Source organism: Arvicola amphibius, chromosome 2 (assembly GCF_903992535.2).
Source record: "Arvicola amphibius chromosome 2, mArvAmp1.2, whole genome shotgun sequence".
Classification (NCBI taxonomy): Eukaryota; Metazoa; Chordata; class Mammalia; order Rodentia; family Cricetidae; genus Arvicola; species Arvicola amphibius.
Genome location: NC_052048.2, coordinates 176,510,982 through 176,524,553, shown reverse-complemented (window position 1 = coordinate 176,524,553; position 13,572 = coordinate 176,510,982). Strand labels below are relative to the sequence as shown.

The window sequence follows — 13,572 nt, the reverse complement described above, 5'->3', positions numbered from 1 at the left end:
ACAGTGCTTGGGCAGTTGGTCCCGAGCTGCATAAGAACGCTAGCAAAGTGAACAAGTCAGCAAACAACGTTCTTCCGTGGGTTCTGATTTGAGTTCCTGCCCTGAGTTCCTTCAATAACGGCCTGTGACCTGAAGGCTAAATTCCTCCTTCCTACCCCAGCCTAGGGTGGTAACAACTCTTCACTGTTGCTAGGACCTGAGTTCCTTGCTTCTCCCATCTTCCACACATAATTGCCTCATGAAATTCTCTTCAGTCCAAGCATCCGAGTGTCTTGCTTGCTGCCTTGTTAGTTAGGCTCTTGACTAATTAAACTGTCTCCAAAACTGAGTCCCTTAAGTTGGAAGGCTAAACCACAAAGGCTCCCATGAAGATCTTAGGGCTCAGAAACGAAGAAGTCTTTTGTTTGCTCATTGCCCTCGTCCCATACACAGGGTACCCAGTTCACTCCAGTTCTCTGTGTATTTAAAAGTTCCTTGAGATAGGGTCAAATAGGTACAGCTCAATCTCTCTGTGATTCACCTGGCAGCAGAGAGAGCCAACCTCATTTCTGAAAAATTGTATTTAAAAGGCAGACTCTTAGGTGGGAATTCTTGGTTGAAAGGTAATTGCTCTGTTCAGTGCTATGTGGAACATTTAATGAAAAAAAAAAAGCCACACAATGTCTCATGTAATTAGGTTGACATTTAATTACAAGGAACCCAGGTTCTTACACAAGGCAGGAGGTTGGAAGCCAGCAACTCCCATAAGCCTTTCCAGTCTGAGTGGCTGAGGCAAAGGAGATGGGACACATGGGTGGGTGGGGGCTCTGGCACAGTGTGTTCTGCCCAAAGGTGAGGGTGGTAGCCTCTGGGGATCTGCCCTCTGGTCTGGCCCAGGTCTGCCATCACTTCATGTAGCAGTATTCTGTATCTTGCGGTCGCATGTTGGGTAACACATACAGAGCCACTGCTGCAATCGCCAAGAATACCACAGGCTTCCACATCCCAAACATGTTCTGTGGGGACCAAAGAAAAACAGTGAGTTCCCAGCCTTCTGAACCCTTCCTTAAGCCAGAAATCACCTGCCTGCTCGAGGGCACACCTCAGGAACATGATAGCTCAGCTTTTCTCACGTCCTGGGTAACCATGGAGATAGTAGACTTTTCATTTTGACACCACTAGGTTTGTAGTGATGCTGTTTGTATCACTTAGGTCATTCCTGAATCTGTGCTTGATCTGTCCCCGTGGGATGAGAATATTGGTTCCCGGTGCACAAGCCAGACAATCCGTGTGCATGTGTGAGAAGAAGAGGGGTGGTCCCGCCTTTGGAGAAGGCAGGCACATCTCATGAGCTCTATGTACAAATGAGATCTGAGTTAAGAGGAAGAGGGGCGGGGACATGGAGGTGACCAAAATGCGCTGTAGAATGAAGTAAGTAGGGAATTCACTGGTGGCAGAGATTTTATGTCAGATGTGTTATTCCTAGGAAATTCAGGGGAACCTGCTGCTGGTCCTGGGGAGCAAGTGTCAAGAGCCAACCCAGCTGACACCCCAGCTCCCCACGTTCAGTCACCAGGTCACACTGGCTTCCTGTAGCATGCGCTCAGTGTGCTAAGGCTTCTAAACACTCCAACTGCTGTAAACCCCGAGGATTCATGGGTAGCAAAGGGCACCAAAGGAAAATGTTCAGGAAACAGGAGTCTTCTTAGACATGAAAATAAGAGAAAATGTTCCTATCTTTACTTCTCTTTTTACTGTATTGCTTAAGGGATAGAATTTGGATTTTGGATCATAAGTTATGGCATAAGGGGAAAGAAAGATGTCTTGAAGAAAAAATGGAGTACAGCCCATTAAAGCTAACAACATATTTGTTTAGAGAATAACTGATCTAAAGAAAAATTTAAGCTAATTACAAAGAGCAAAGATAATCTCTCAAATTTGTAGGAATAGTTACTAAGAACAGAATATGTGAAATGATAAAACTTAATGTTGGAAGTCGATGTATAGAAAAATCCATAAAAGAAACTTGGAGCAGAACCAGGAGGATAAATAAATGCTATTGCCTGGTCTGTCGGGCCCTCTCAAGACAACTGGACGATCTAGAAAAAAAATGTTCACTCCAGCTGTGGTAGCACACCTAATCCCAGCGTTTAGCTGCATGGCCAGTTTGAGACTAGTTTGGGCCACATGAGATGCTGTCCTCCAGATGCCACTTCTAGCTGAGCTAGATAGTTGACGGCTGTGGGGGAGGGTTAGCCATTTTTGTTGCTGTTGTTGGAGGTGGTGCAGCCACTGTTAAGGGGTCTAGTGAGTGGGTGGCCTGACGTTCATGTGCATGCAGACAACGCTGGGTTGAGCTGAGGGTCCCAGAGAGCTTCTGGGCCTTCTAGAAATCACAGGACCAAACTGACAGATTGAGGAAATCATATTTGGACTTAAGTAAAGTGTCTGACAAGATTTCCTTGAAGTCCTTGCAGACAACAGGCAGGCAGACAAAGAGGGTTACAGTGCAGTGTGTTGCATGGTCAATTCTTAAGTGACCAAACTGCTGAATCAAGAGATCTTGGCCAGACAAGTTCCTAAGCCTGGGTCCGTCCATGCAGTGTGGCTGAACACAAAGGCAGTGGCCTTGCCACCCCTGAGGATGCGGATGAAGCTGGCAGGAAATGGGACTGTTGTGAGAACACGGGGTCAAGGTAAACAAACAAACCTGACAAAAATTCCTAGGTTACAGGAATGAACTGTGGCTAATAGAGAAGGATGGAAAGTCTGGCCTTGGAACTCTAAACAATCAAGTGTTAACACAGAATGCAGAAAGGATAATTAGTGTGCACAGCATACAACAGAGTTTTAGAGACAAGACACAAATAAAGTATTATCAGTTACCAGGAGAGCTACTGAGGGTGAAGGTTGCACAAGCAGAACGGGGTACCAGTACAATCTGTTGTATACCTGCGGCCGGCCAGCGAGAGGTGCTCAGAGTGAGAAGAGATGAGGATAAGGGCTGGGGTGTAGCTCGGTTGGTAGAACACTTGCCTAGCATGTATGAAGCCCTGGACTTGGTCCCCAGCACCCCTAAAACTCAGTGTGGTGGTGCACACATATAATCCCAGTAATCCAGAGGGAGTGGCAGGAGGACCCGAGTTTAAGGTCATTCTCCCCTACAAATAATTTGAGTCCAGTATGGGCTACAAGAGACCCTGTTGAAAAAAAAAAATTACAAAGCAGAATGGGGTGGGAGAGAAAGGGAGGGAGCAATGAGAGAGCTGAGAAACAGAAAGAGGATTTGGTTTTGCGTTTTTGTGAGACAGGGTCCTTACTCTGTAGCCCAGGCTGGTCCAAAGTCCTATCTTCCTGCCTCTCTAACTGAGGGGATAGGATTGCAGGTGTATGTAATCACACCCTGTTAATATCAGTTCCTTACATTCATATCTACAATTCCTGGTTGTATTCACCTGTCTACACTAGCTTTATCATCTGTAAAATGACACAGTAGGCGCTTCCTCAGAGGATTGCTGTAGGGATTAAATTAGTCCATATATGTACTGTGACTAGAGACGAGCCTGGCACGCAGCACACACTATATAAGTACATGCTCTTTTTGTTTTTCCTATGATTTTAAAAACTGAATTTGATCTATTTTTTTTAATTTTTAAAAATATTATTTATTTTTGGGGCAGATTGTGCACATGGAGGTCAGAGGACAACTTGTCGGAGTAGGTTCTCTTTTTCCACCAAGTGGATCCCGGGGAAGAACTTAGGCAAGCACTCCTGCCTCCGAGCCATCTTTCTGACAGGCAATACGGCACTTTACAGGAACTATGGGAAGGGCGGGGCAGAATCATTCTTCATTCAATTTGAAGAAATGGAAATCTAAACCATGTATTTCCCGTGACAAAGTTAACAGGAGGAAGCAGACTTGGTCAAGCTCCTGGCACCTGTCACTGACTTCTACCCGATGGTGCCTCAGGATCTGGGCAGAAGCTGAACACTGGGGATTTGCAGAGCTCAGGGCACAAATGGCTCCCAGGAGAACCCTTAACCACAGTGCCTTCCCTGCACTCTGATGGGGCATGGTGGAGCCTGGCAAAAGGCTGTGGCTGAATCCCTTGTCTCATTCCACAGGAACTTCAGAGATTTCTGGAAGTATGCTTGGAGGAACAGGTGTAAAGGAGAGGTCCCTGTCACATGAAAGGAGCTAAAGACTGTCATGGGAAGTAACTGAACAGCCTAAGAGAAAGAAAAGAGAAAGACTGGAGGCAGGGGACTGTGAGAAGATTAAAGAGAGAGGAAAAGAAGCCAGGAGGGGAGGCAAGTTGGTTCAATAGGTAAAGTCCCTTGTTGCTATGCTGATGACCTGAGTTCCATCACTGGTTCAGACAGGGCAGAAGAAAAACCACAAGACTCCGAAAGTGGTCGTCTGACCTCCACACAGAAGCTCACCAAATAAATGTTATATATACATATACATATATATATATGTGTATAAATACATATATATATATATGGAAATGGTGAGGGTTGTCACCAACAAAAGCTGTCACTCTGGAACTTTGCATTAAGTCAACTGTATTTATTTTATTTAAAGAGGAAGAAGAAGAGGAGAGAGAGAAGTAGCAAAGTCTGACAAGGAAGTCAAAATAGAACTTACAGGTTTCAGGAGGCAGGTGGAACCATAGGTTCCTACCTTAGACCATCAAACAATCTTCATCCTAAACATCCTAAACTGAAAATTCTGTCAACAGACCAGATGACAGGAGCTAGGCCAATGGAGAGGTGCCCAGACCACATCAGTCTTGATTGCTGAGGACATCTGCATCTCTACTCATTAGGAACTTTCCACCAACATCACATCCTCTCCAGAAGCCTGGCTTGAGAAGCCAATTATAATGGAATCTGATCCACCAAAAGAATGAACACAACTGTACATAATTTCCTGGGATTTTGTTGTCGTTTTTCTGGTAAGCAGAAATTCTAAACTAGAGACCTTTTAAGGTGGGAATATATACTACAGCAGGGATTCAGTTCTACTTCTACCAAGGTGGAAGGACCAGCTGAGGGTGCTGTCATCCAAGTGTTCCTGAGAGGATCAGAAGGATCACAGCTCTTTGGATCTCCTCTTACCCGTAAGCACAGGGAGTAATTTCTTCTGGGTGGGAACATTGGCAAAAGCTTGTCTCTGGGGTTTAAACAAAGACAAAGCTCAGGCCTGCCTTGCAGGCAAACATCAGCTCATCAGAAGTAGCTTGGTAGCTTTTTTCTATAGCAACAAAGATGTGCCAAGGACAGAAACTCAAACTGTGCCTCTGGTAAGCATTCCAACCACCTGTGCATTATGTCCATCATGGCGTGCTCAAGAAGGCTTGTATGGTTTGCACCAGAGTCAGAGAAGCCAGGGCTGCAACTCAGACCTGAGCCTCGGCTATTGTGTCATGGGAGGAGGAGGAAGCTGAGGGAAGAGGAAGCCATACCAGTACCTGGGTTAGGACGCTGTCTCAGCCCACCAGCACCAGAGCAGAGCTGATATGACCACCAGGCCTACAAGAGGCAAGGAGAATATGGGGGGATCCGGGGCAGGGGATGGCTGCAACATGTCAAATGAGAAGCACAGGAGAGACCGGGGGACGCGTGGTTGTATGAAAAGACACAAACACACAGATCCAACAGATAATGAAGATGAGAAAACAAAGGGAAAAGAGAGAAGAATCAAAGGTTAAAAACCACATAAGCTGGAGCAATGGCATTTCTTCTCTGCTCCCAGAGCCTTGAGAAGAGCAGAGGAGTTCCTCATACAGGAAGCCTGCAACAGTTGTAAAACTGAGTTAAGCAGCAGACAGGTCCAAATTAGGTATCTGGACCAGTGTCCTCTCTAGTCATGTAGAGCTCATGTCCTGTCAAGCAGAAATTACCGGCACCTAATCTTTCTTCTGGAGAAGTGGAGCTCCAGAGAGGACAGTGGGCTTCCTCACAGGAATCAGGTAGATACTTCTGCTGGATCACTCCAAGAAGAGCCAGCCACCTACCAGCTTTACTTTCCTTCAGTTTTAGAAGTATGCAGAGCTCTGGTTCCCAAAATCCCCTAGGAATCCAATGCTTTGTGAGACAAAATGTACTACATCAATCTAACAATAGAGGTTAGTTCTTTGACTGCAGCACTAGAGAGAAACTGAATTTGTACATAATAATGTGAATGCCAGTGGAGCTGTCTGCAGGACATTCAGATCCACTGGGACAAAAGGGCATCTACACATGTAGACATCAACAATGCATTTGACTTTGAAGTACAAAAGTCAAGCTTCGATTTAGAAAAGTAGTCCCTGAGGTCAAGTCTCTGAGCTCTGAGTCTGGTAGAATGTAAGTTCGAAAGCAACATTGGCCTGGGGAAGGGCGATCGTCACTCCTGTTTACATCCTAACTAACAAGTCCTTCACCTCATGGTTAACAGGGAACTTGATCTATACTGGATCATGAACCAGTAGTGCAAACCAAACTGCTGGAAAATTCCAGATATCTATAAAGTGAGTGGGATAAACTTATCACAAGAGACATTTTTTCTGCACTGTAAAACTGGGCTGATACATACCAATGGAAATGTGTCAGTTGCCTAAAAGATGAAACACTTCTCTAAGCAGCTAACTTACCTCTGTTATCTGCATATACCCCAAGAAAACCCCCCCCCCCCACACACACACACTCTCAAGGCCCAGGAACTAAGGCTGAGAGCAGTGACTGGTAGCAGACTGGCCAGTGTCCCTGCTGTGCATACTGACTTGAGCATCACCCAGTACACTCCAGAGGCCCAACTCTCACATTCTATGATATGCAAAACCTAGTGGGTTATACAGGCCTACAAAGCCAGAGCACTAACAAGGGTTAGATCTCACAGGGTATCATGGGAAAAAGGGATGAAAGTGATTTGCTGAGGCTAGCAGAAATGAATAAGGGTTACATCATCAAGGTCCTCTGTGTCAGGGAGAGGGATGAGGGAACACTGTTGACAGGGGGGAGGTGGACTGAGAGCAACACATAGTGTAAGTGACCTTGGTTCCAAGAAAAGGCAGTCATTGTGCAATGGAACTTGTCTACGCCTGTCATTTTCCCTCAGGAACACTGCCTTTTCCAGCCCCTTCCCATTCTCGTGCCCATGCCCACCACATACTCTGGCCTTCACTTCTTGTAGAATTGTACCCCTGGCAGTGCCAGTCTGAACACCAGGGCACCTGAGCCCCAGCTCATCCCCACTCGATCCAGCCTTGGCTGTGGTTTACCTTTCTGCTGCTCAGAAAGCGTAGAGGGTTGCCTTCCTCAGCAGCCTCAGAAGACTCCTCCTCTCTTCATTGTCTTCCTTATCCTCCCCTTCTCGGTGGGTACCTCCTCTTCGTAGTCCCCATCCTCCTCTTTTACGAATTGCAGGCTCTTCCCTATGGTCTGGTGGCTATTAGCTAGTTCCACACATGTCTTTCCTTGTCGTGCTTTTCCTTTTCTTTCCTTTTTGACTCTTACCATCTCTTTTCCTCTTGGCTATCTCCATCTAATTCCTCTGGCTGGCCTTGTAGTACAGCACCCACCTCCAGGTTCTGCGGGGTGGAGGCGGGGCGGGGCAGGGCTGCTGTTACCCATAAAGAATCTTACCCTCGAGACAGAAAGCTCTACTTGTATCACGTCAGACTTCCGACGTGCAGGGCTGTATTTTGGGTCTACTAGCTAATCTTTCCAAGAGTGCTGTGGAGGGCAGTCACATTTAGTATGTTAAGCTAGCACTTCTTGTTTGACCATTAAGCCATTTTAAGCATTTAATGATAATTCAAAATTCTTGGGCTCTGCTCCTTAACTGTTGCTTCCTACCCTTCCTGGTAATGTTTATTACACCCAGTCCTCTTGAATAAATCCCTTTCTCTCTATCTAGTTGGTCATGTAACTAGGAATAACAGAGTCCCAAAAGTCGGCCTTAGGTCAGTGAAAGCGGTTGTTGTGCATTCTCCCCATAGCACCCACAGAAGTGATCAAATGCTAGAATTATACAGACAGAACTCCTGCAGACATCAGTGGTACCAAAAGCCTTCCTCAAAGTACCTTTGTTGGTAGGAATTGTTAGTGGGGATGATGTTTCTTCATGGGGTCTCCTCTATCCACCTGCCTCTCTGGCTACTAAGGCTGCAACTCACCTTTCTGTTGTCAAAGCTGCCGTCCGAGATCTCTGAGCATGCCTTGCTCAGCTTCTTGTTTTTTACTCCATTGGCATTCTTGTTCATGTTCTTATTGCCATTCTTCCCCCTGGCCTCGGAGCTAATAGAGGACCTGCTCTCTTTGAGCTGGCGGAGTTCTTCCTGACAGCACTGCAGCTGCCCCTCCAGCTGTTCCTGCACTGCCAGAAGCCGCCCCTGCTCATCCATGCTAGCCTGGTATTGCAGCTGCAGCTCCCGCAGTTTAGTCTGCAGTTCTTTGATCTGTTGGTGGTGGGATTCCAGTTATCCACAGCATTCCCACCCAGTCAGCCCAGGCCCTTAAAGGATCATCGCCTCGCAACTCTCCCTCCTACAGCTCACAAGGAAGTGGACAATAAGAAATTCAAGTAGACAATGAGATCTAAGCAGTTTCACAGATAGATAGCTTTCCCCCTAAGTCAAGGTACTAGAAGGTCTACATCTAGGATGACAAAAAAATAATATTAAATCAATAAATATTATTACTATGTTTTTGATCATGACCTGTCCGGGGAATAACTACAGGACTGACACCACTTCTGAACCTCAGGCATTTATTATTATCTAATTCTTTTTCCAAGAACTCCTACATCACCTAGCCCATTTCTCTCTCTTTTTTTAAATATTTATTTATTTATTATGTATACAATATTCTGTCTACGTGCATGCCTGAAGAGGGTACCAGGCCTCATTACAGATGGTTGTGAGCCACGATGTGGTTGCTGGGAATTGAACTCAGGACCTTTGGAAAAAGCAGGCAATGCTCTTAACCGCTGAGCCATCTTCTCCAGCCCCTAGCCCATTTTCTCTAGCAGATAATTACTTGGGGAATTATTGCATATACCAGGCAGTGTCCTGGGCACCTGAACCTCCCTTCTAGTAATACACAGTTATAACCCTGTTCCCTAGTCTCAGGTTTTGGCCTTTCTGGGCTTGATGGCAGCATATGGTCTGTTCCAGTAAGTACCAATCAACTAGGCTCATGGGGCCATTACTTTCTGGGTCTGTTCCGTCTATCCCAGGCATACATGCAGGGACCCCTCCACTGGACAGTGAACCATGGCGGGTCAGAGTCCTGTCCTTGAATTTATATAACCTAGTTGGAAAATAAAAATAATAAAATAAATAAACACAACGAGCCTAAAAATAAAGAATTGGCAAGTAAAAAAAATAGCTCCATACAAGTGCTCTGGGGTACAATGTAAGAGAGAGAACAGAAGCAGCCAAAGGGAGGAAGAGTAGACTGGCTGGCCAGTTATGGAACAGCCAGTGAGCACTGGTGCACTGATCCGTCAGATGCAGCATACTGCCGGTCTCCTGGGATCTGGTTTCCCAGCACTCCCCTCCCCGCCTTGGTCTCTGGACTTCCTAGGGGAACTTTGCCACTGGCACTGGTACCTCATTCTTTGTCCGCTCCTGGGGAAGCCGTGGGCTTCTCGAGGCTCTCTATGCACTCCTTCAGCTCCTTCTCACAGATGTCTAGCTCCTCCTTCAGCCTCTCTCTGTTTCACCAGACAGCCTGCACATCTGCTCCTGCAGCTGCCATTGGTCCTCCTGGCTCACCTGGTACAGGGCCTTCACTGCCTGCAACTTGGTCAGCACCTTGCCACTGTTTCCTCAAAGTGCTGCAGAGAGTGGGGAGCAATGATGGCACCCCAAGAAGCATTGATCTCTGCCTTACACTTTGCTAGGCCCTTCCCTGGAGCTGCCTAGGCGAGACTGTATTTCCTCCCAGAAAGAACATCCTGACTACGTTCGAAGTCCTTAACCCCAGGGTCTCTGTCCGAATCAGGCCAGCTCTGTTAGGACTGAGGGAAGCAGGGCAGCAATGAGTAGGAGCCTGACCTACTTCGGGAAGTCTCCCAGGCCAGCTCTGACCCTGCTCCCTCTTTTACTACTCCTTATGCCTTTTCCCCTGGTAATGTTTCCTCAAAGATAGAAAACCCATCTTCCCCTGACTGCCCAGTCATCTAGCAGTGGTTGGTTACCTCTATGTCTTCAGGCTCAAGCAGGGTCCTCATCGGTGCCACGCTAGCGTAACTCTTGTGAAGGTCTCAGAGCTGGCGGCACTGCCGTAGCTCTTCTGTAGGCCCACACTCGTGTTTACTGGAGCGGTAAGCTCTTTGATAGGCCTCATTGCAACTGGCGCGCTGTCATAGCTCTTGAGGAAGCTTTCATTGCTGACCTGTGAGCTTACGTAACTCTTTTGATAGCACTCACTGTCCTCGACGGTGCTGTCATAACTCCTGTGGAAGCTGTCACTGCTGGGGGGGCATGCTGCCTAAGTTTCTCTGTAGGACTCAAGACTCATTTTATGGTGGGGACTGAGTTTGAGCAGCTGCATTCTCTTCATGGCAGAGCTGATAGCTCAGCCTGCCAGCCTCCTCCGCTCTTCTAGGAGCGCCCATGCTCCTGCTGCAGTAGCTCCTGCTGCCTCTGACTGCTGTCGTATAGCATCTGCAGAGCCTGCAGCTGGTCACAAGCACCTTGGACTAAGAGGGAGGTGGGGGAGCGGGAGACATCTCCATTACTCTGAGACATTTCAGTCTTTAGCTGCCCCCTCTCCCAGAGCAGATGTGAGTGCTCACCTGAGAGACGCACAGGCACACACCTCAGTCTCACAAGGCTTTGTCTTTGACTGAACCTACAGGTGACTGCTCCTTTGGGAAAATCTCCCCAGGGCAGATGCTCAGTGATTTTAGGGCTCCTGTTTCTGTTGGGTTTATACTCTGGCATATCTTCCTCCTTGAAGCAGTATAGGTGACTCTCAAGAACACCCCGGCTCCCTACCACACACCACCGTTTTAATCAAGTGTACTCCACAATCCTGATCTTTAGGCTCAGTTTATCTCCCTTACCCTTTATGGTAAAATCAGCCCAGCTGGGAATGTGTGAATATGAATTCTTTCCTTGGAAGATGCAGGCTTGGAATCAAGGTCTAGCTACCTACTTAGTCCTTGTACCTTCTGCCCCAGATTCCATATCTGGCCTTGAGGTATGTATTCCAGGCCCAGGTGATATTCAGCATTAGATACAATTGATTAAGCAAACAGTTTATATCTGGTTTCCCAGTCTCTATGTTACCCAGGCTTTCCAGCCTGGATATCTTACATCCCTGGAATGATCAACCCTCCTGCTCCTGTCCCCGCAGTTTGAATTTCTGCTACTTCCTGGTTCTCCTCGTTCATGCAGCCTCAACTGAAACTGTCTACCTGCTCTGTCTACATCAGACCAAATTTAATCACCCATTCAGAACAGACTTGTATGGAGATTTCTACCCTATTTTCCCTCATAGGCATGACCACCTGTTAGTGCTTGATGAACACACTGGTTTTCTGTTAAGTTCCTGTGACCTGGCTTGGATAGTATGGTCAGTACCCACGAACCCTGTCTGTTGCAATTGCTTTCTTGGAGATGACTGGGCCAGATTTGTTTGTGGAGCCTCAAAGTGTTAAACACTCAGAAAATGGAGTTAGACTTTCCCAGGTCATACAAAAAAAGCCAATACAATTTAGGGCCAGTCCAAGGAACCAAAACAAACACGGAATTGATCCCATGCATCTTGAAATGCCATGTTGATGGGACTGAATCCAGTGGTCAGACAGACTTCTGGGCTTCTTAACTCTGCTCTAGATGCTGATTGCACTTCAGCTCTTCAAGCTGAATCATTCCATAATTCCAAACATCAAACCAGAGTGTGTGCCTCTGCCGCAGATCCCTCAGGGCCATCGAAGTAAAGCAACAACTTACTGGAGCCCCGGAGGACCCTGACTAGTGAAGGGCGGGCTTTAGACTCAGCCTGCAACCCTATCCCCCTGGGCCTTCCTGAGTCAACTCTTCCATAGCCCCACTCCTCCCCTCGCCACACAGCTGTACCCATGAGAAACCGTTCTCCTTCCTTCAGCTGCGGTTACCTTATTCTCACAACTGGAAGATTTAGGCCCTTTGGCATCCTGAGGGTTTGCCAACACTTCCTGGAAATTAGACTCTTTGAAATCTCGAAGTTCTCTGTGTGCTTCTAACTGTTCCTTAATACACTTTCTTGATTCTTTATCAGTTTCCTCTGTTCGTCCTGCATGCTTGGTAGAGCAGCTGCATTTCACACAGGTCTTGTAGCTTTGAAAGCAGCTCCTGACTCTGAGTAGGGTGAGGAGGAAAGTGATGGTTAAGGGAAAGCAACTGCCTAGGCCCCATTCCTGTTGGGCTCCATCCCTTATTGATCCAGTCCTTCCGGGAAAGGGATTCTTCTATGGAGCTCTGCTAACTGAGTAAAAGATTCATATGTGTGGATACTATTTTCCAGTCTACAGAGTGATTCTCGGGTGCATCCTCCAGATGGACCAAACAGCTAAATATACAATGTTGCGCAGATTCAGAATATAAAATACATTTTAAGGTTTAAAGCCCCTTATGAAGAAAAACACCCAAATCAGCTCTGTGGGAGGATGAAGAGAAGGAAGAAGTGCTTGGCAAGAAAGGAAAAACACTCACATCCCTCCCTTTTATTTTTCCCACGGGCAGTTACACCTGGACGCTTGTTGTCAAGCAGCCTCCCCTGAATCCAGTTGGTCCTACACCCTGGCAATGAGTACCTTCTGCAAGAGGCCACTTTGGTTTGTGGAATGTGAGCCTGTGCAACTCTTCCTGCAAGCTGGCCCTGCTCCTCCTGCAGTCTCCTCTGATCCTCCAGGAGTTCACACTGCTCCATCTGCAGGTGCCCCATCTCCTGCTGGCAGGCTTTGAACTTGTCCTGCAATTCTGTCGTCTGGACAGCAGTGCATCACACTATGGTGGGGAGGGGCAGGGCAGGGTTATATGTAAGGCGTATTTTGGGGGCTGGCAGGAGCACTTGTATGCTCCCAGCCCCCTGTGACGTACTAGGTCCTCTCTCTTCCCTGGTCAGTCACCTTGGCCTGATCACCCTGAGCAGACCAGACCTCTAGCTAAGGGGAAACCCTGCGGTGTAGTCTGTGCAGTCTGCTCTGCAACTCTCAGTATCTATGCTCTCGTTTCATCTGCCCTCAGAGGTGATTCGAGAAGCAGTGATCTCAGTGTCCTTCTCTGTTCTCTGGCCCTTTCCTGTGAACACTATCTCCACAATCCCACACTATAGGAATTCCAGCTCAAGCCACTCTGCTGATTGTTTTCCTCATCAATAAGAAACTTAATTTTGACCTATTTTTCCCTAGTTTTGCTTTCCTTACCTTTACCTACCCGCCCACACTGGAAACTGGACGTAGGGCCTAATGAATGAGGAGGCAGTGCTCTCCCAGTCCCGGTGAGCTGCACTCCCAGTCTTATCACGTGGTAAAACCTTAGAGAAGATATGAGCTATTGCTGAATTTCGGTTAAGACTACATATCCTATGATTCTCAAAACCAAGATATTT

The 13,572-nt window shown here is 47.1% G+C and overlaps 1 protein-coding gene across 1 annotated transcript in view; it reads right to left on the bottom strand.

Moving 5' to 3' along the window:
* Positions 1-884: 884 nt before the first annotated feature.
* Ccdc136 (coiled-coil domain containing 136) overlaps positions 885-13,572 on the bottom strand; it is a 31,435-nt gene continuing 18,747 nt past the window's right edge. The window contains 17 exon segments of the mRNA XM_038319848.2: positions 885-995; positions 8,145-8,426; positions 9,582-9,611; positions 9,613-9,687; positions 9,690-9,790; positions 9,793-9,808; positions 10,172-10,233; positions 10,236-10,583; positions 10,586-10,675; position 11,641; positions 12,098-12,216; positions 12,219-12,263; positions 12,266-12,320; positions 12,776-12,791; positions 12,793-12,833; positions 12,835-12,947; positions 12,950-12,968. Coding sequence (XP_038175776.2) covers positions 885-995; positions 8,145-8,426; positions 9,582-9,611; positions 9,613-9,687; positions 9,690-9,790; positions 9,793-9,808; positions 10,172-10,233; positions 10,236-10,583; positions 10,586-10,675; position 11,641; positions 12,098-12,216; positions 12,219-12,263; positions 12,266-12,320; positions 12,776-12,791; positions 12,793-12,833; positions 12,835-12,947; positions 12,950-12,968 — 1,524 coding nt within the window.